This window comes from Calonectris borealis, chromosome 2 (genome assembly GCF_964195595.1).
Source record: "Calonectris borealis chromosome 2, bCalBor7.hap1.2, whole genome shotgun sequence".
Taxonomy (NCBI): Eukaryota; Metazoa; Chordata; class Aves; order Procellariiformes; family Procellariidae; genus Calonectris; species Calonectris borealis.
The window spans coordinates 24,978,923-25,001,842 of record NC_134313.1 but is presented as its reverse complement, the minus strand read 5'-3'; the positions used below and the strand labels follow the sequence as shown (position 1 = coordinate 25,001,842).

Below are 22,920 nucleotides of genomic sequence, written 5' to 3'. Positions count from 1 at the left end.
GTGAATCACCTAATAGGATGACCAAGTTAATGCATTCTAGATGATGTAAACAACATTTTCCAAACAGATTTTTATTAAGCCATAGGGAAAATGATCTTAAGCACTCTACCACCATTTAAAATCAATGTAGTCATCACTTTATATGAATTTTTTTTCTTTTCATCTTTTGGTGGCCATCAGTAAAAAAAAATCTCAAAGTGTTTTGAAGCTATACATGACCAGATCATCATGTGTAAAGTAGCTAAGAACACCATTCCTGAGACTATGCACAGTCCTGTTGTCTGTGAGTTGTGTAGTGCTGTTGGGGGTGGGAAGGGGAAAGAGGTAGGAGAATCACACTTGGCCAACCAGTGAGAAATAATGAAAGGAACCATATTTTCTTCTCACACTTCTAAGAGACTATTTTAGACAATATAAATTAAATAATTTGTAACATAATGGTTGGCAGTATCTCCATAACATACTCTCTTCTGCGTTTGGTGGCAGTCTTTGTACTTATTCAACATATTTCCTAGTATCACAGCACAAGCTAGGTTTTCATTATAATGACATGGTTGCTGTCCTCTTCTTTGAGATAAGGACTGTTGAGAATTTAAAAATACGTGTATTGAAAAATTAGCTAAGGAATGTTCTCCAGCATTCTTTTTCACCAGTGAAAGCTGTTTGTCCTTTGAGAGTGGTTAATCACTTAGTTTCCCTGTTTCCTTTTGCTAACTTAATTACTATCACCATACCTAGCGGTACATAGTGTGATCATGAAATTGTGCTTCTCCTTTATTTGAAGAGGATAAGATGTGAAGATGAGAGAGAATCTGGTCACTTTGCTATCTCCAGCTGCTACTTTGAACTACTTCAGTCTGTTGAGGGCCATATAGAATCATAGAATCATTAAGGTTGGAAAAGACCTCTAAGATCATTGAGTCCAACCGTCAACCCAACACCACCATGCCCACTAAACCATGGCCCTAAGCGCCTCATCTACACGTCTTTTAAATATCTCCAGGCATGGTGACTCAACCACTTCCCTGGGCAGCCTGTTCCAAGGCCTGACCTTTCAGTAAAGAAATTTCTCCTAATGTCCAGTCTAAACCTCCCGTGGCGCAACTTGAGGGCATTTCCTCTCGTCCTATCGCTAGTTACTTGGGAGAAGAGACCAACACCCACCTCACTACAACCTCCTTTCAGGTAGTTGTAGAGCGCGATGAGGTCTCCCCTCAGCCTCCTCTTCTCCAGACTAAAGAGTCCCAGTTCCCCCAGCCACTCCTCATAAGACTTGTGCTCCAGGCCCTTCACCAGCTTCGTTGCCCTCCTCTGGACACGCTCCAGCACCTCCATGTCCTTCTTGTAGTGAGGGGCCCAAAACTGAACACAGTATTCGAGGTGCGGCCTCACCAGTGCTGAGTACAGGGGCACGATCACCTCCCTACTCCTGCTGGCCACACTATTTCTGATACAGGCCAGGATGCCATTGGCCTTCTTGGCCACCTGGGCACACTGCTGGCTCATGTTCAGCTGGCTGTCAACCAGCACCCCCAGGTCCTTTTCTTCTGGGCAGCTTTCCAGCCACTCTTGCCCAAGCCTGTAGCGTTGCCTGGGGTTGTTGTGGCCGAAGTGCAGGACCCGGCACTTGGCCTTGTTGAACCTCATACAGTTGGCCTCGGCCCATCGATCCAGCCTGTCCAGGTCCCTCTGCAGAGCCTTCCTACCCTCCAGCAGATCAACACTCCCGCCCAACTTGGTGTCATCTGCAAACTTACTGAGGGAGCACTCAATCCCCTCATCCAGATCATTGATAAAGATATTGAACAGGACCGGCCCCAGTACTGAGCCCTGGGGAACACCGCTCGTGACCGGCCGCCAACTGGATTTAACTCCGTTGACCACAACTCTCTGGGCTCGGCCGTCCAGCCAGTTTTTTACCCAGCGAAGAGTGCACCTGTCTAAGCCCTGAGCCGCCAGCTTCTCTAGGAGAATGCTGTGGGAGACATTGTCAAAGGCTTTACTGAAGTCCAGGTAGACCACATCCACAGCCTTTCCCTCATCCACTAGGCAGGTCACCTGGTCATAGAAGGAGATCAGGTTAGTCAAGCAGGACCTGCCTTCCATGAACCTGTGCTGGCTGGGCCTGATCCCCTGGTTGTCCCAGACATGGCTCATGAGTGCCCTCAAGACGAACCGCTCCATAATCTTCCCTGGCACTGAGGTCAGGCTGACCGGCCTATAGTTCCCTGAATCCTCCTTCTGGCCCTTCTTGTAGATGGGCGTCACATTGGCAAGCCTCCAGTTGTCCTGGACCTCCCCTGCTAACCAGAGCAGCTGGTAAATGATGGAGAGTGGCTTGGCAAGCTCCTCTGCCAGCTCCCTCAGTACCCTCGGGTGGATCCCATCTGACCCCATAGACTTGTGAGCATCCAGGTGGCGTAGCAGGTTGTTAACCGCTTCCTCTTGGATTATGGGGCATGTGGGGACTACCTGCTCCTGTGCCTTTAAGACTTCCTTCTTGAAGAACGTCCAGCCTTCCTGGACCCCTTTGCCCTTCAGGACTGTCTCCCAAGGGACTCTCTCAACCAGGCCAAAGTCTGCCCTCCAGAAGTCCATGGTAGCAGTTTTGCTGGCCCCCCTCCTTTACCAAGAATCAAGAATTCTATCATTTCATGGTCGCTAAGCCCAAGACAGCCGCCGACCACCACATCTCCCACCAGTTTTTCTCTGTTTGTAAACAAGAGCGAGGCACCTCCCCTGGTAGACTCACTTACCAGCTGTGCCAGGAAGTTCTCTTCCACACGATCCAGGAACCTCCTTGACTGTTTCCTCTCTGCTGTGTTGTATTTCCAGCAGACGTCCGGAAAGTTATAGTCCATACAACATAGACTTTATTTGAAGAAAAATAACCTCCTTAGTATGTTCAAATATGTACAGAATCCTGTTATAGATGCAGGAGTGCATCTGAGTGGCATCTGTACAGAGACCTGTACAGCTATTCCTCTGCCCCAAAAGCAGGCAAAGTCAACAGACCTCGTAGACAAGAAATGTAGACAGATTTTTTTTTTTTTTTAATTGTTTTGTCTCCTGTGAAGTACAGCAGCCAGTTCTACCTGTCAAATTGCCTAATGGGCTGCAGATGTGTCAGTCTGTTATACCATACTATTTTCAATGAGGCTAATTTTTTTTTCTGGGCCTGATGTGAAGACGTAGTCCTCCACAGTCTATCCAAGTATGGGTTGTTGTATATAACATCTATCTTAGACATAAGACTTTTCATCTGGAGACCCTGCTTGTTCACAAAAAGCTAACTAGTGAAATCTGAACAAGTATTTTAAAACCTAATTGCATTGTCTTGCACCAAAGTACAGTTGAGGGCTGAATATTTTTCCAAGTGCCTTCTGAAGAAGTAATTTTAATTTCAAAAAATGCAGAAGCGGGGCAGGGGATGTCAGAGTAACCTAATGCTTGTCAGCTTTATATGTTGTGGTATTCTTCAAGTACTCTTCAGAGACTGGTGTAGAAAATCTGAGCCATGGAGAGGGATTGGTGGTGTTTGGAGGCAGGAAGGCACAAGTTAATACTTCCCAGAAATGGTGATTGTAGGAACTGGGATGTCAGGAAAGTTAACGAGCTGAGAATGCGTGATACTGTATGGAAGCAGAGGATGACTGAAAAAGGCATGCTTTCAGTGAACGGTAGAGGGGAAAGGGAAGGTGGAGGCAGCTTTGGGGAGGCAGCCGAGAAGACTGGAGCAGCATTCCACCATTTTCCTGGGTCTGATTGATCCCAATCTGTGGTTTTGCTGCTGGTTGGAACTGAATCGCTCCTTTCCCTTCCCACAGAGTCTGAATTCCATCAAGGGAGCAATAAAAGCAGATGAGGCAGTTATATAGTGCAGGCACTCACTGGCCAGGAGACCTAACACCAACAAAACCTTGCTTGATTGCTATCTTGATACTGAGAGGTCTGAAAACAATTTGCAAATACTCAGAGAAATAAAAAAATACTTTTATTTTAATCTCTAAATACTGTGTACTTAACGTCTTTACATTCTCTAAAATCCTAGTATTGATTACTTATAGATGCATAATTTGGTCTTTAGAAATTTGAAGGTACTTAATATTGGCCTAATGCTACTCGCAAAGAAGTCAGTGGGAGCAAAGCTAGGTCCATGCTGTTTGATTTGGAAAGTACCATCCTGTATTTGTAAATTATAACTTGTTTTCAGACTATTTTAACAGTAATGTTTTTAATGAAAGAATTGGAGGAGGTAATATATAAAAATAGAGTGCATCAGCCACAATTTCACCTTGCAACTATACATTTTATAGTCATTATTGCTGACAAGCAGCAATGAAGTATATAGAGTAATTAAACAATAATATGTGTTTCTACAGGTTTGACTTAGGGAGATTTTCCACAAGTTTGCATTTTATCAGAGTCTGTATTTTGTTTATATGTTCCTATATTTTTAAATCTTGAAGTCTGTTGAACAAAAGTACTTTGCTGCGATAGGTACTTTTTTTTAAGTTCAGAGATTTTACAGTTAATGTGTTATTTTGTTCTGTGGGAGACAAATGATTATTTTTAAAGCTTCTTTCAGCTGCAACGGACTTGCTATAAATGAATCGGAAGAAAGCAAATTCTCACAACTGTTTATATTAAACAGCAAAAGAAGTAATTTGTTTATGTGATCTGTGGATGATTTATATTTTAAGCTGTGTGTAATTCTTTTCATGCTGACAAGTTGCAAGTGAGCACCACAGTCCTATGTGGATAAAGCTATCTAGCTTACTGAATTTTAGTCTGGGTGGTGTTAAGACAGGGAAACATGAGTGAGAGGCTTAAGTACTGGAGGGCTGGAAACAGTTAATCATTTTTACCGTCCCTCCTCTGGAACAGCAAAAGCAAAGGTAGTACAGACTACAACAGGCCACTTGTTACTGTTTACTTAAGTACAAACAGTGGTAGAAGTGTTTAGTCCTTGGGGAAACTCAGTGATTGAGCAAGAACACAAAAGTTATTTTGATAAGACATAGTAGTAGTGTGGCCAAACTGTGATCATCCCTGAGCTTTAGGCAGGCCAAGGATGAAGGCCTCATATGTTTGGATCTTCCTGATGAACAAAGATAAATTCTGCTAAGAAAATAAACTCAGTATATTGGTCAATTTGCAACAATTGGTGAAAGAATTAGATTGTATATTTTAGGACTTGGCATGAGAAGTTGTGGGAAAATAGTTCAGGGTTTCTGACTCTGGTTTGATTTTTCTGCAGATCTGGAAACAGAGCAGAAAATTAATGCATAAACATATTTAACTATACTACACTGGGTGCTGAAAATCCAAAATGAAAATTGAAACTGCATGAGAAGCAAGACCAGTCTCTTTTCTCACTTCAGTTTCTTAGTTTTTCACTGCAAAAAATTTCTAAGAATTTGAGCTTATTTAAAAAAACAGAGATGTCAGCTACTGCAGATCATCAGATTTTTAGTCCCTGTGACTCTGCCTAATGGTTCTGGTTACAGTACCATTAACAGAAGGCTAAGAAGAAATGCAATCTCTTCATTTTTTACCTCCCAAAGGATAGCCGTATAGCAACATCGGCCTTCAGAGGAGCATCTGCAGTGCTTCTGCCACTGAGAATGGGCCAGTTCAACTGTTTATGTATGTTTGAATGACAGAAAAATTTAGATAGTATGTTCAGATTGAACTGTTGAAGTAGGAGATGGGCAGAGTCAGTAACCCAGTAACCTCTGACAGGGACACGGTGTTGAGCAGCTGGACATGTCTGTTGATAAGCTCTGCAGCTTGCATAGCTGCAAACAGAAGAGGTTATCACTGAAAGCCTCAGCCTAATGCGATTTTAGTTATTCTGTCAAGCTAGCTGGTCCAAGCAGTACTACACGCAAGTGACCTGGAATACCAGATGGGAACGCAGTAACCAGAGTACAGACTTGCGGTGCAAAGCTAAGCACAAGTAAGTTGAGGCCCTGGTTAGGACTTGCAGGCTCTGTGGTAGAACAAGTTCCAAAACCCTGGCAATTGCAGATCTAGGTGTCTGACCCCCAACTTACTCTGCCTCTGGCTGTGTCCAGAGGTTCACAATTCCTTTATTACTGATAACGTTATTTTACATCGACATCCTCCATTTTACTCCTAGAAAATCAAGGACTAGTTTTCTTTTTCAAGTTCACTTCCAGAAATACATGCACGTGTAGGCCTTACTTGTGCATTGACTAAATGAAGTTTTGTTCTACAGCTACACAATTGTGTGCTACATAATTTGAATAGGATTTAATAAAGCCACCACACATGCTACAGAAATTGAAGTGTGGGAAACATCTGCAAATCAGACAAGCATAAGCACAAACAACATTGGAATGATGCCAGCGAAAGCTTTGCTCCAGCAATAGTAATGGAAACTGCGAGCACCTTGGCCTCTTTTCCTCACGTGTATTTTTTAGTTAGGGCATATCAGATATACAGCCTATTCCAGTATGTATTTGGAAAAGGAGGAAGCAGTTTCTAATGATAAATCCGGGCCTGTACCTGTAACTCTGTTTTTTTTGTAAACTTCATAGATATAATAGGCTTGGAAGTTGGTAGGGGCCACGTTCCCTAAAATTCAGGGTTTGCTTCTTTTAAATTTGATTGCATATTGCTGGGTTAATTTGCTTTTTATATATGTCTGGGTTTATGCTAGATAAATGCAGTTCTTGAAGAGTCTCACAAATACTGTTATAAGTAACCTTGTGCCAAAATTATCAACTGGCTGATTCTCTGAGAGGCATAGTACATCATTTAATATCTTCAGAAAAATAAGCTTAACGAAAAGTGTGGGAAAGTGATAGCCTCAGTTTTCTACAGAACAAAGTTATCTGTATACTCAAACCGCTAAACAGAAACAGCTCTCTGTGGAAAAAAAAAGTTAACAAAATGCATGAAACATCTGAACACATTAAATTATGAAAATAAAAGAACCCAATTATAAAATTCAATACTTGCCATGGTGGCAGTACGTATTTGCTGTTAACTGTACCCCTTTAAGTTTGATTTACTATTGTTTTCTTCTTTTTTAACTATTAGAAATGTACAGACCTGCCAAAATTTTAGAACAAAGTTGATTTTCATACAAAAAGCATTTTGGAACATGTCCAGTGAGAGACTGAGGGTGTGTATGGAGGGCGGGGAGGAGACTGTCTCTCATTCCCACCCCTCCATCACAGTTTGTAAGTTACAGTTTGGCAAATTAAGTGTGCCTAGAGTACAAAAAGAACTTAAAAAATGCTGCAGCTCTAAAATAAAAAAAAAAAAAAAAGAAAATGCTTTTTATACAATGAAAAGAATAGAGAGCAGCAAATCAGTCCACAGAACATCAACATTGGCTTGTACTTTGACTTGAACTGTAAACAAACATATTCTCAGGTTTAAAAAAAGTATTGTTTCTCTCTTTCCTTAACCTTTAATTGGCTTCCATTTCTTGGTACCCTGTGAAATCCATCTGAAGATCTCAGCTAAGGGAAATTGTCCTTGGCTGGCTCTTTCCTTCAGAGCCGCCTTGCTGAAGGGATCCCCCTGTTCCAAAGTACTGTTGACTCCAACTTCTCTAGAGCATGTGAGGTTTGATGAGAACAGTCATCCCAGACACAACAAAACTCCCACACAGAAACATCATCTTTTAGGGGTATCATTCAAAGGCAAATTATGAAGGTGTGGGAAGTTATTGGAAGACAGAGTGTCAAAGAACCATTTGAATAAGTTATATGAAAGAAACAAGAAGAAGAAAGGAGTTTATTGGCAGAAATTGAAAAGCTTAGAACTGATGCCATGCTGATGGCATGAAATTGCAAGTCATGAAATAGGATGAGGCTTCTCTGATATCAGAATGAGGACTTATGCAAATTAAGACTCATTAAAAAGGGAGACAGGATTCTCAAAGTATTGTGTTCTTCCCAGCTCTGGAAGGACACATTTTTGCTCCAGCTTTTTATAGCTTTACAAGTAGGCAGCGTAGATAGTTGGAGAGGAGGCAGGCTAGTGTTTGAAGAGGGTGAACAGGGATAGTCAGAGGATGGCAAAATGGGTGGGTGGTTGTTGCATCCTGGCTTATGCCACTGTCTTATCAATGGAGCCTGCCATTTCAGGAGAAGCAAAAGGACTAACATTGGTTAGTACTGGAGAAGTGGCTGCTCTACCTTTCAGATGCTGGGGGATTTCCATTCCTGACACTCTCCAAGGCTGTTTCCCAATTTTCACTCCTTCTCCATAGTTTTCCATTCCAAGGACAGGTGCCGGCATCCCTGAAGAAACAAAACTGAGTTTTGCTTACAGTGCTGAAAAGATACCTACTTCTATGTTGCAGTCAGTGCTGTCTTGTAGGACAATTAAGTGGCACTGGAGAGAGTAGAGTTCTTTATAAAGACAGTAGGAAGTGTCTTGCAAAGGGATGGTTAGTAAACAGTACTCAGAGATGGGAGTCTTTGGACAAAAAGGTCTGGCAAGAGGCAGGAAGGATTTTGCTGGGGAGGCAAATAGGAAATATGAGTCACAGTTTGGCAGAAAGGAGTTAACCTCTCCCCTGAACATGTTATTTAGCAGGTTCTACCACCCCTTTATTTCTTCTTCTTGTTGGGTGCCATATGTCCACTGTGCCATACTTGCTTTGGAGTTGGATGCATCTTAGTGAAATGAGCTGTCTGAGGTTTCTCCAATTGGATGTCCTACTGTGATAGACATTATTAGATACGCAGCAGGAAACACTCCCTGCTACATTTAATAATCTAAATTTGCAGACAATGTAAGAGAAAAATGGAAGAAGGAAGAGTAAATAAATTATAAAAGCCAGAGGGTCATGTTAAGTCCATGGCCTGAAGAGGGATTTCAGGTGGTTTTATGTAAGGAAGTTTGCTCACTTAGAACACAATGGAGAAGAAATGCTCAAAAGAGAAAGGACAGGGAGAGAAGCAGGAAGGGAGAGAAGGCATAGTGCGCAGCTGAAGTTTTTTTGGGGGGAAGTAACCTTGAGTAGATCCTTTCTCCAATTTCGTTTATAACCTAGTTGTTACCGATTTAAACACACTGACAACTTGGTGACAGGTAAGAACCTTTCAGGGAAGAAAGGATACTGAAAGAGAGAAGGTGTTATAAAAATTGGTGGATAAAATGGTATAGGGAAGTTTCCTTCTGGGAGGTCTGTTTGAAGGGAACCAGATGCATCTCCTTCTCCTTTAACTCTGGTTGTCTGCTTGTTCTCTTCTATGCTCTGTTACCGGCTCTCTCACCAATGGACTCATCCATTCATCCCTTGTCTTCTGTAAGTACATTCAGAATCTTCTTTTCCAAATTCATTTCCTTAACTCCCGTTATTACAGCTCCTTGCTCCTTCTACCACACAAGCAAATAAATATATACATACACAGACAAGTGTTCTTTCTCTTTTTCTGATTAATCTTGCTCATACCCTTCTGGTCCTTGTCCAGCTACTTCAGACCAGTCTGTACATGTCTGTCTCATATAGAGAGCAGTGTTTCTCTTAGTTTCTGGGCTAATTGCACTTCTGCCTTTATGGACTCCATGAGGACCACACATTTAATTGATATGCCTCTAAGTACTGCTTTTTTTTTTACAGAGCAAGAACTTCATTCAGACCAAGGCATAAGTGTTAGTTTTCTTCAGTTTGTTTCTGCAGGTCTTTGGTACCTCTAGTTCTGTGTTTGTTTCTTCATTCATTCATTTATATTCTCTCTCTCTCTCTCTTACAATCTGACCATTAATAAGTGATCAAGCATTTTATAGCAGATGTCTAGAAGATTTGTGTAGAATAAAGACATCACAGAAAAAATCTATCATAGAACAATGAATACATAATATGCGTTCCAATTTATTACCCTATTTGCCTTTTCACGTTTAAGATGCTAGCATAGATTGCACCTTTTCAGAAGTTAGTACTGTCAATATTACATTATTTTCTTACCCTTTTGTTAGTTCTCTTGAAGGTGAGCTACTTGTTTTTCCTATGGGTTGAAACTCTCCATTGTCTTTCTTTCATGGTCTGTAATCTCATTCCTATATGGCACCCACAAATCCGATGAGTAATACCTTTTTTTTAGTCTGACTTGTACACTGTCACCTAATGCCATATCCATGGTTCCTTGACACCTTATGACTAATATTTAAGGAAATCTTCCCAATTATAACAGCACTTGCTTTCTGTACACTAACAAAACGCTTCTCATAGGGAATGTCTTTCATCATCATGAACTCTTCTGCAAAAAACGGGCATTTTTAAAATTTCCTGTTCACCGGCCACTGATGATTAGTAATGATAGCACTAATCTCTAATCCTAGAGATTTACAAAGCTGAACTACTTAATTTTTAGAAACAGCAGCTTTAGTTCAGGTAACTGCCAGGGTATCTTTTTCCTGTGATGCTTTTTTCTTTTTTCTAATAGGTTTCTTTAATACAGCCAACACAGATTTGTACATAGGCAGTTTTGCAAATACCTGAATTAAGTACCAGCTAGTTACATTCATAATGAAAAGACACCATTAGATGGATTAATAGTCTTGAACTACGGTAAAGTTAGAATTGGACTCATATTTCTTTATGTTTTCCTCTTCACAAATGGTATCTGAAGAGCAAAAGCCCACCGTCATTTGAATGACATTTCATAAAGCAAAATCTAATTTCTCAGTCCATAAAACACGTTTTGCAGTTTGTTTCTAAATCTAGCAATGATGACATTTTAAAAAATTGCACAAGTTTATAGATATATATAGTGTTATGGAAATAACACTGATTTTTTCTTAAAACTTAATTGATGAGAGTAGGATTTTTTTTTTCTTTTCTTTCTAAATTGTGTAATTTCACCATGGAATGAGCATTACAGTGCTATATACCATCTCCCTCCATCAGTACTTAGCCTGAAGTCTTACTTGCACTGTGGCCTGATTTTTTTTTTCCTTTCATTTGTTTTCAAAAGCGAGATGAGGAGATTGAAATGTATATATGCTCCACTAAGAAACCTCATATTAATAGCAGCTAATTTTTGCACCTCTGGCATCTAACAGTTTTTCAAAAGATGGTCACCTGTCGCTCTAAAGGTAGTCTGTTCAGAGCTATAAGCAATAATGCCTTATATAATAAATATAAAAATAAATAGAAATATACCTGTTTTCTTTCATGTGCTTTGATTAATACAAAGCCACTATCACCATAGATAATTGAAGGTGAACTGAATCTTAGTTTTAATTTCAACACTTCATATTACATCTGTTGAACTGCTGCAGATATTATAATCTTGTGTTTAGGTATTATTTTCCAGTAACATACATTAGTTAGTTGCACAAGCTCTTCCTTCCTCATATGAATGAATATCTGGAGTGGTAAGTTCTCTATGTCAGCTATTGACAATGTAGATGGTTTCTTACCAATTGTAGTATCACTGAGTCTTTCAAGGGTAAAGGTTACTGCACACGGATAAAGTACCTTTGCTGTTTCTCTCTGTGTCCTGTAAGAGTTTTGCTGGAACAACAACAAAAAAATCAGTAAATGTTAATTTGAGTGGCACAGAGCTGAAGTCATGAAGCAGAAGCTGTGTTTCAGTCTTTCTGTGAAAAAGAGAGTGATAAAGGTAATCATATTCTTCATTATGCAATAAATTCTAAAGCACAAATGTCAGCTGCTCCATTTGGTGTATGTCAGATAGCCCAAAGTCATAATGGATTGTGTGCAAAACTTTTCTAAGATTTTGACCTACCTTCTTGTCTTCTCTTACGGTTAGGTTGGTGGTAAGAGAACATGTATACATGATAGAAATCCTATAATTAAACTGTAGGCCTGAGCTGATTGAAAATGTGATTTATCAACATAAATGCCTTCATATGAACCATGTCATTTGGTTAGGGATAAGTTCTACCCGTCCAGAAAACAGCTTGCTAGCAGAATTTCCATACTCACATTCTGCAGTCTTGGAGTGAAGAATGAGTCAAGTACTGTCAGATTTTAAATTTTGCTACTGAAAATAAGTTTTTCTGGGACATTTGAAGTGAGTGCATTGTCATTTCTTGCCTGACAGGTTAAAATGGATTCAGTCAAACTGCAATGTTTTCTGTGTAGGTCTGATTCTAGGATGTCTTCCATATAAATCATCTCAGCTAGTCATTAGATACATCTCAAAATTCCCAAACATGTTGTTCATCATAATTTACAATCCTAATCCCCAAAACCTTCATTGAAAGGTAAGACTTTGGGTATTTATTGGTCTGTAAATCTTAAAAACAACTTGGTCTTGATGGATCAAAGTGACAATACCCTGTTCCTTTCATTATGTGCTTGAATAATGAAGAACACTTGGTGGAGTTGCAAGTGAAGATGCTGGTGGATTTTTAGTGGTTTCTGGTTGACATTAGTGACATATGTGTCCATTGCATTCAGTTTAATAGTCTGTAAACACTAGGAGCTCGTGAGCAATTTTAAGTTTATATCTTTCCTTTCCTATTTGGAGGCAGTAAGTTCCAGCAAAGGAGCAGGATGAAGTCCTATGGCTGGTAAATATTTCAGTTGTGCCATCAAGAATTATCAGAACGTGCCTGCAGGGCTCTGATAAGCCCTTGTAACAGGATTTTCAGTATAGCCTTCATGTTCTTTTCCTAAGAACATTAACTTTTGTGTCTTCTTCATTGAGCCTTTAATGTTTTAGGGAATGAAAGGAGATTATTGATGGCACAGAAGCTTCTACAAGCTCATTTGTCAACATATCATATATTTAAGAATATCACAAGTGACAATCACCTTTTTTAAAAAACAGAAATATTTAAAAAGTGGCAACTGAAATGTTTCCAATTTTTTCAAAAAGCTATTTTTTTGTGAAATCATTTTCCCAAGCAGTTACAGGGAAGCACATAGAAGAAGAGGGAAAAAAAACCCCATCCAACACAAACCAGTGTGTATGTAGTATAGAAGTGTTGTGGCCACACTGAGTGGCTCTTCATTTGGCACCTCCAACAACTGTTTCTTCCTTTGCCTTTCAGGTATGCACAAGCCTGCTTATCCCCTTTCCCATTGCATCTCAGAATATTCCTATCAGCCTGTGTTTTTTCACTGATGATGGCATTTCATTAGTGTAGAGTTAATGAGGAAAGCTCACTATGCCAAGTGGAACTAAGTCATGGAACCTTACAATTTTACCATATAATCTTTGCCGAAGTCTATTATGTCTACGTAAGAAAAAGTGAATATATTTTAGTTTATTTTTTTCCTGATGTTAAAAAATGGCTTAATTCAAATATACTGTCAGTGGGTCTGTATTTATATAGTTTGGCATCTACATCAGTCTCGACAGAAGAAAAAAGAGAAGCGGTGAAAAGCAATACTTTTTTTTCCTCAGCTATTACATCTGTTTCATAGGGTGATTCTCTTCAGGGTGGTGATGATTCTCCATTCTCAGACTCCATTACATTGGAACAAACAACAAGTAATATCGGAGTCTCAAGTGGACGTGTCAGCCTATGGATGCAGTGGATGTTGCCAAAAATTACTGTAAAATTGTTTGCTCCTGATTCTAGAAATAATGGCAAAGGTATTCAACATTTTTTCCCCTAATATACTATTTTAAATTCCATACATTATTTTACAGCACAGTATTAGCTATTCAGAGCATTTATTGCATTTATTAGAGCATTTATTCATAAATATTATGAATATTTATTATATTAAACACTGTAACGCAGAAATAATGGGTTGGATCTATATTTTAAACTAGAGTGACAAGCTATAGTTAGATTAGTGCATGTAATCAGAATTCAGTATTGTTCTTTGGCGTAAACTTCCCCTTCCGTGTGGAAAGATGATTGTATTAAATTGGAAATAAGTTCGTTATTTTACTTAATAGGGTGCTGCATTTATTGCCTTAGAAGCAATCATTTTCATTTTGATATGACTTAGTAGTATGTTTTGTGTATGTCCATGTATAGACATGTAGTTTTGTATTGATAATTTCAAATTCAAATTTAACATAATCATCATAGTATAATCCTTAAAGTCATAGGAAGTTTAATATGGAGTTCAACATAGAAGTTTCGACTTCTGTGTTGAAAAAGGAAATATGTGTGGTACACAACTTCTCTTTTTTTCTTTGAGATTAAATTTGGATTATCATCCAGACAGTAATTGTTTGAAAGGAACTTGGATTCTATAAATGTACTGCAGGACTTCAAATATTTTTTTGTTAGGAAACACTGCTGCTTAGCAATTAACATTGTTTTTCATAGAAACGTGAAAAAATAAGGAAACTAATGATTAAAGCTAATTTTCAAAGACATGTACTTGAGCCTTTGATTTTAAAAAACTGATTACGTGAAAGAAAGAAATCTCAAATATTGTTAAAGTAAATATCTTGGTAAATTTTTTTTTACCTTTTTTCCAGGAATTATACTATGAACACCTGAACTAAAAACCCCCTATATAAGTGTCTCTACATATTTCTATAAAAACGTTTGGATTCTAGGATTTTTTTCTGGTTCCTATCTGTGTGACATTTGAGTCAAAAAATGCTTTATGAAAAAACTCTGAGTAGAAGTAGCATCATCCTATTTACAAAATGTAGCGTCTCAGATATATTTCTTGCTTGAAAACTTGCAAGTTTCAGATTAATAACTAAAAATTTTTATTTTCTTTGACTATTGCAGAAGTTTGTGTTGTCAGTGAACTAGAAGATCTCAGTGCCTCAGTGGATATGCAGGATGTCTATACCAAAATCAAATGTAAAATAGAAAGCTTCAATATTGACCATTACAGAAACAGGTAATACCTGGGAGTTATTCTGCTTTAATTTCAGGCTGAAAGAAGGTGGCAGGTGGTTTTTTTTCTTAATTCTTAACTTGAATTTAAGGTAATTGCTCAGTTTTAGTGAAATGATTTTAACCTTTTAAGTAATAAAAATCAGAATTACATTTTCTCAGAATTGTATCTGATTCCAAAGAAATATATAGAAATCATTACAAATCAGGAGAGTGTTTTTTCACGCTTACTGCTCTGTTGGTCCGTTAGACAAAAATCATTCATTTTAGCTGAACTTTTGGATGGGAAATTCCTTAAATACTGCTTCATGATGTGTTAGCAAGTGCCAATATTTAATGATTTATGGTACCATACTCTTAGATATTAAAAAGAAGTTTCTAAAAAATGGAGCTGTTTCTTTTGCTGTGGCTTAGCAACACTGTAATGCAGGGAACTAAGCTGATTATCTGTGTCTGTGTGACGCAACATAGTGTTATGCAGACATGTCCGGGTAAAATTTCAGTAATTAATGTCAACCAGTATATCATCAATATTATGTACATTTAAGGTAGGTAGTTAGGCCTACTATATGTCTTGCAACTTTAGCAAGTCTTGTTAGTTGAGTAGTTTGCTGTACCAACGTGACTGCGTTCATTTGGCACCCAGATGCACGGTTCTGTTAGAGAGATTGCATGTGCCACCTTCTAGCTCGTATTGGCCATATGAATACACTAGTCTTGACAAAATAAGAGAGAGCCTATGTAGTCTTTGATCAACTGGGTTAGTGTTTGCCATTACAGATCAACAGATTCTGTTATGGGAGACAGAAATGAAGAGAAAATAGAACAGTTGTTGTGTTACGCCCTGAGAGAAAAAAAAAAAATAGTTAAAAGCTTCAGAACATTTCTTTGCATTGAAAATGACCGAAATATTTAGGTGCACAAATCATTTTGACTTAGGAGCCAATGTCTGCAAGGTTTTATTGGATACTTATTGTTCCCTGTGTACAATAGGAAGGAGAATTAGTTTCAACTTAGCGAAGTTACCAACATTTCTAAGACTTTTTTTCTGATCAGCTGTCTAAAAGAAAATTTGAATTCCTGTTCTTTTGCCTAAGTTACAAATGTAGTTATTGTTTTTACATATTATTTGATAAACAAAATTTGTGCTTTATTTTTTAAAATCTTTTAAAATCAAGTCATGATGCTTTAAAATGCTTTGGAATCCCAGTAGCTAGGTGCTCTTAACAAGATTCTTTGGCCACAGATTCTATGGAAAGCTTGAGAGAAGGTACTTCACTCCCAGGAGCCTAATGCTCTATTAGAAATGTTTTCAACTTCAGGGTGTTCTTGTTTGCTAAAGTTATATTGAGGCTTTGAGGGGAAATAAAAAAGTTATTTCACTTGACAAAATTGTTCTCATTTATATTTCATAATCTCTTCAGAGTACCTTTCTCTGTCTTTAAATCTCTGTGGACTAATACCAAAAGCAGAGAATAGATAAGGTGAACATTCTGTCTTCCAGGCCAGGGGGAGACTGGCAGTCAGGACATTTTGAAGGAATATTTCTACAATGCAGAGAAAAGCTTTTGGTGAGATCTATTTAGTAAACTAAGGTGCTTACCTGAATAACTCTTTTTAAGCAACATATTTTTCTTTATTCTTATATATGTTAAAAAGAATGATTACAAGAACTGTAGTTCAAAGCACATTTTAATACTTAATAGCTCATTTTTTCTAAATAATAGTATGATTTTGTAACATATATGAGTACAGCTTTTCATTCACAGTTTCTTGGTTCTTGTAATCATTCTCCTCTGCACTCTGATAAAACTATCTGCTGAAAATCCAGGGGTAAGTCCTTTTTCTGTATGCAGGATTTTACTATACTTTTATTCTCATGTGTCTTGACCTCTTGCTATAGGTTGTCCTTTCACATAAAATTTTACAAGGTTTCTTTTTTTTTTACCAGTTTTTTGCTTGATCTGATTGAATTTCAGCTTTTTAGGAAAAGGTATGGCATAGGCTTTATCTTGCAGTTACATAGAACTGTGCAAATTTAATGTAATTTTTTTTTGCTTATAGCTTTTTTTTTTTTTTTTTGTGCTTTTTGTCTTCGCCTCTTCCATGGCTCGTTCATTACCTCAAGCCTTGGGGAAGATTCTTGGTCTCTGGGGCAATATGGAGGTGTGTTCCTTTCCTGTACTGACAAGCTGAACAGACGTACCTTGTTGGTTCGACCCATCAGCAAGCAGGACCCTTTCAGTAATTTCTCTGGCTTCTTTCCCCCTGTAAGAATCTTTTTTAAAATTTTTACTACAGAACTTCCACTAATAAATGACAGTTGGAATATAAAAAAAATCTCAAATGGCTTTAGTTTCTCGTAATTAAATTTTTTTTGTACTGAATATATTTGTTGCTTATATTGATTATATGAGTTGTGTTATTTCCCTCTTATCCTTTAGTAATAGTTGTCAGTCATTTTTTAGTACATGCGGGAATGAGGGTTGATGGTTCACAACCTGGTACGTAACAGCAGTCCACTGAAGTCAATGGGATTCATTTATATTAAAAGTGACCACATACTGTAATGTTTGGAGACCAGATATGTAAAAGCCAGTACTGAATGCTGCATTTTGTTCGTGTAATTCTGATGTCTACTTAGGGATTTAAGTACTTTGTATTACTGCAATATACCTTTATGCAACCTTTTAAAATTACTTCTTATGTTAATGCAACAATTAACAATTTCTTATTTGAGTCTGTCTTTTGAATGCTTGGAACATTACTTGCTGATTCAGAATATCTCAGTGTGAGATATTTAACCCCTTTTTTTCTTGCCTGTTTATCCTTGAAAGACTTTATATGTTATGACATTGGGTTCATTATCTTCACAAATGTATGGCTGTATAGAATCTTTTTATGTTAGTGGAAGTTCTGTGTGGTCTGGTTTATTTTCATCATGAATATTGATAGGTAATACTTTCTTTTATTCTATTTGTTTCAGTTCTTACAGGAAATTAACTTACTAATTTGTTTTAATTCACTTAATCATAAAAGCTTCCAGTTTTTCAGCATTCGAGCTATGTATCCTGTTTATTTAAGAAAGAGATGTTGTTCTTCTATTAACAAGGTTTAAATTACATTAAATAGTTTTTAGTCAAATTTAAGATGCCAAAATAAGCAACTACTTGCAAAATGTAGTTGCTTTCATTTGTGCTCATGTGAGTAAAGCTAATATTTAAACAAACTTACAGAATACTATCAAAATGTTTATTACACTGTTAAAATAATGGTTTTCCTAGTTATTATTTTTTCATTTTTCACTCACTAACAATGCATGACTGAAAGACTTTCAAAGATAACATGAGAACTGTGCTATACATCTTTTGGGAGCTAAGCATCTAATTGTCATCTTTATCTAGTAAATCTGTCCTTCTAAGTGAAAGAATCTGGTATTTCTAAACTACAGTGCAATATTTCTTTATTTCAGTGATGTGCTTTAGCACATGGTACAGCTATTCTCTTTAAATACTCAGAGGTGATGAGGACAAAACCAGGTCAATTCTTAGAGTATTTAGTTGACTGTGGGTGTTTTATACACCCATGTTTAGATTGAGTGAAGCTGTATCAGCACCCAAGTGTTATTTTAGCACCTATGGTATTTGCACATACAGAAGGAACAATGCAAGGGAGTAAGATCTACTTCTAAAATGTCTAAAGTGAAGGAGAAATCAAAATATCTAACTGTGTGAAAAGTTATCAGAAAATTTTTGGTAAATTTAGACTCTTGAATATATGGGGTTTTTTTTGGCTGATTGGATTTGAATTTCATACAACGTAAATAATCGGAAAAGGAAAAAATGTTCAGCAATTCATAGTTTTAGCTGACACAATACAGTGAATACATGGACACACTGTGGACAAATTATTCATTCAAAAAACTGAAAGAAATTTTTTCTACTATTCAGAGACAGTGGAAAACTATTAGAAAATATGGAACCCTGACCATCCTAACTAACAGAGAATATGGCAATTGATGGATGTTATATGTGTACATTTTTGCAGCAGTTTTTGTTTTTTTTTTTTCCTTTAAACAGACAACTGCAAAACTTTTAGATGGCTCACACCAACAACATGGATTTCTTTCTCTCACTTATACCAAAGCTGTGACAAAAAATGTCCGGCACAAACTGATATCAAGAAATGAACGAAGAACATTCCATAAGCTATCAGAAGGTCACACTGATGGTTCTCCTCACTTTCTTCATGAGATCCTTCTTTCTGCTCAGGCCTTTGATGTGGTCCTCTGTTTTCCATTGCTTAATGCAATTGCAAGCATTTTTCAAGCCAGGTTGCCAAGGAGTCAAAAGGAGAAAAGAAAATCACCAGGCCAACCTATGAGGACTCATGCACTAACTTCCCGCAACTTGCCTCTGATTTATATCAACACTGGTGTAATAAGAGTCTTTTTTCCCAAAAATGAGGAAGATTGTCATACTGCAGAAGGTACAGTATTTTATGTTAGAGATTTTTTGCTGTTCAGTATTGTAGACAAAGGCTGTAACTTTATTAAATCGCTGACCATAGCTGAGGCCTTCAGTTTTAAGGGTCAGAGTTAGGAAACATCTAACATTCATGCTACTTCTCTGCAGATTTGCTGAAAAGTTTTTTTTAGGTATTTATTTGATCTTTGCTTTCCCAGTACCTATAGTGTTTGCATTTAAAATGTGATTATTAAAAAAAATGGTCAAGAATTGTGGAAAGAGAACTTAACCCAATTCTGCAGTGGTGATTCTTGTGTCAGCTCTCGTTACGCTGATACCAGTTCAGTCTTCCATAGATGCCCATTCCAACGATGGAGTGTAAGCAGAGAGCCTTAGCTCTTGTGGAAATTGGCACCTAAAAAACCATGCAATAGTGAAGCAGGTAGATATTCTAGTTCAGTTTGGAGAAAGTTATTAAAACGTACCTTGTGATTGATGCCCAACAGATTATATAGTTTATCATTTATTTAGTAAGTCTTAGTTGAAGCTATTCAGACTCCCTTATGTAAGAAGCTTTCAGGTGTTTACAGAGGTGTGGGTAGTGTAAGCTGTTCTTTCAAACAACAGAAAGTAGCCATTTGATCTATGGATAATATTTTTTTTCTGTAAGAAATTGTTTTCCCTTCATACATAAAATATATTTACATCCCTATTGCAATCTTTATGTATAAAATAAAGAGATGCTGATGTTAAAATTACACCTTGTAATAGGTAGCAGGAACGTGATCACTTCCATTACCAACAATTCTTCTAGAGATGGAAAAAAAAAAAAGGAAAAAAGTGTTTTACTGGTATCATGATATGTTTGCATATAGTCCTATAGGTGGGGGGGAGGGGTTTACCATTATATGCGATAGCACACAATGTAATCCTAAGAGTATAGTCTTTAGATTTTTCTCATAACCTAACTGCAAGAAGTGCAGACAGTGAGAATTTACATAGATCATTTTTTTGCCAGCATCCTCTACAATTTTGCAACTGGGAATGCTGAAAACCCAGGAAGGTAAAATTAGACTGGCTGTGTTGGCAAGAAAGAATTATGATTCTGATTGGAAGGGAGTTCTGGGGCATGCTGTCAAGGAAATCTTTTTTTTAAAAGTATGTTTTTGTAGCTCTGTATCTCTATACTTCATTAAAAAGAAATTATAAAAAACTTTATCTTGTTGCTATCCCTTGCTTGAAAATGCAGGCAAAGAATAGAATTGCCATGGTTAAGCATGGATGTAGGAAGAAAAACTATGTATGCTTTTAAAGAATAATGCTAAAGATTAGCTTTACTAAATTAGTAAGAAAGCCAGCTAACCTCTTCCACTGGAAAATTCTGAAATATGAAAATCGGTACCATTCTCCTTTCATTTCTTCTTTCACCCCAGATTTTCCCAAACTCTTGTCTGTTTCTGAATGTGAAACAAATTGCTTCTCTATTCTACTGTTTATTGTCTTCAAGAACAATAGAAATTAGAAACACTAATAAGGAGTAAGAGTTGAATATGACCCATGTTACTTGTGTGCTAGGTCAGAGAAGTGTTACATATTGTGGAGCTATGCCCCCATAAGACCTCATTCATCATTTATTGATTAAGAGAGATTTTTAATCCAGTAAGGTTTGCGTGTTTCAAGTTGTGATCGCCGCAGTAAAAGTAGAAAAACAATGACCTCGGTTTCTTTTCTGGTGAGTCGTCTGCTGTTCATACCTTGTACCTAGTGATAGCCACCAAAACTGTCTTCCCCCGAAAAAACACATGTAATTGTGACTTTATGTATAGAGTTAAAAAAAAGCATATCTGTTCTTTATTTGTGCAGTCCAAAACCAAACTTGCACAATGAACTGTGGTACACAAACACTTTGAAATAATCAAAATCATGATTTTTCTCCTGAGGAATTTACATGCACGCATGCATGAATACACCCACACAATTTTATAACATTTTAGTTTCATGGTTTTTGCAGCAGCATCAGATTAACATTTCTTTTTGTGGTGGACTTGAGGGTAGCATTCTATCCTAGGCAATAAGCAGTGCTGCTTTCCCTCAGAGTTTGATTTATTAATAGATCAGGTGGTGTTTCAAGCTCTGGCCAACAGCCCACACTTACTTAGTGAAGAAGTAAATATATAAAAACAATATATAACAAATAGAAACAAGAAATACTGCGTAGCAGAACACTATAAATAAAAATTGTAAATTGCAAAAAACTGAGAAGTGGTAAAGACAGGGAAAATCCACATCTGGCTGGTTTGAGGAGAATAGGAACTTTTTAAAATATGTACTAGGAGCAAAATATCAGGAATCACTAGAAAGGACATGATAAATTTGTTGATAGTGAAAAAGAAAAGGCAGCATACTGAATGAACGTATGTCCTGCATTTGTAAAAGTGATATATTCTTGTCACATGAGCATGACTCTCTACTTTGAAGTCTGTCGTAACATATGGTCTGTAACATCCTCCTTGCTTACTATTAAACAGTTTCAAATCAGTCAGACTGAGTAAGTTGTGCTCAGGGATCTTAGTCCTCTGAGGCTAATTTTTAACACACCTTGGAAGAGCAGGTTTTAGACAGCTGAAGGTATATCTAGTAAAATGAAAAGTGCGATGTTCAAATAAAATTAAGACAGGTAGTTTTATTGCTCTCCTTCAGAGAACATAAAGGGAAAAAATCTATTACAGGATTCAGTTAATAAAGATTTACATATTTGTTACATGATAATAAATATAGTTTTATGGAAAATTAGTCTTGTTGAAGACATCTGATTTCCATTCTTCATTATGGTTACAATTCTTAGTTGATAAAATGTTTGCAAAGATTTGATAGACTTTTGTAAGGCGTTTGACATTGTGTCTCATGGTATTCTAATTTAAATACATCCCCATATGATATCTGTGGAAATGTTAAATGAATTAAAAATGGGTAAATAGAAGTCTAAACAAAAAAATTGTCAGTTGAGAATATTAAGTGAAATTGGTATTTAATAATCTGAAAGTAAATATAAAACCATTGCTGCTAGCATCAATGTATGTTGCAAAGAATTTCCTGAGGAAAATAATGTTAAGGACTCTATAGGCCATGCATCTGGATCACTGTGCTTACATTGTTGCTTGTAGAAAATATACTAAATCTTCTAAAGCTAAAGTTATATATCAAGAAAAAAAAATTATGCAGACGGTATCTTCAGGTCTGGAGAGACTATCCTGGGAAACTGGCTGAAAACAGTTTAAGGGTCACAGTGGACTTAGTGAAAAGAAATAAGGGAGGTAGCTGTACTTCTGCACATGGCAGATGATGGAATATCATGTCCAATTTGCTTTCTATTGTAAAAATGGGTATTGATAAAAGTGGAGAGGGTGCTGAAGAGCACCACAAATGTTAATCAAGTGCTGAAGAAGCAGCCTTACAAGGAAGAATTAAAAGAGCATAATATGTTTAGCTCATCAAAAAGAAGACTGAGATGAGTGGGTAAAACCAAGTGAGATTGTGAAAAACATTGTTACACTTGGATCTGTAAGTTTTTCCTAGATTGTACTTATATTGTGTAGTGTAGAGTTTTTTTCCCAAAAAAAATTTAAAATATTTATAATGACTGTGATTATGTTTACTACCTTATTCCCTT

The 22,920-nt window shown here is 37.2% G+C and overlaps 1 protein-coding gene across 16 annotated transcripts in view; it reads left to right on the top strand.

Moving 5' to 3' along the window:
* VPS13B (vacuolar protein sorting 13 homolog B) overlaps positions 1-22,920 on the top strand; it is a 490,063-nt gene that overhangs the window by 267,449 nt on the left and 199,694 nt on the right. For 15 of the 16 annotated variants that reach the window (XM_075141361.1, XM_075141359.1, XM_075141350.1 and 12 more), the window contains 4 exons: positions 13,394-13,565; positions 14,674-14,788; positions 16,913-17,054; positions 18,864-19,272. In XM_075141361.1, the coding sequence (XP_074997462.1) occupies positions 13,394-13,565; positions 14,674-14,788; positions 16,913-17,054; positions 18,864-19,272 (838 nt within the window). Of the gene's footprint in view, positions 1-13,393; positions 13,566-14,673; positions 14,789-16,288; positions 16,356-16,912; positions 17,055-18,863; positions 19,273-22,920 lie in introns of those variants that run through there. The other variant, XR_012672287.1, reaches the window with a different exon arrangement.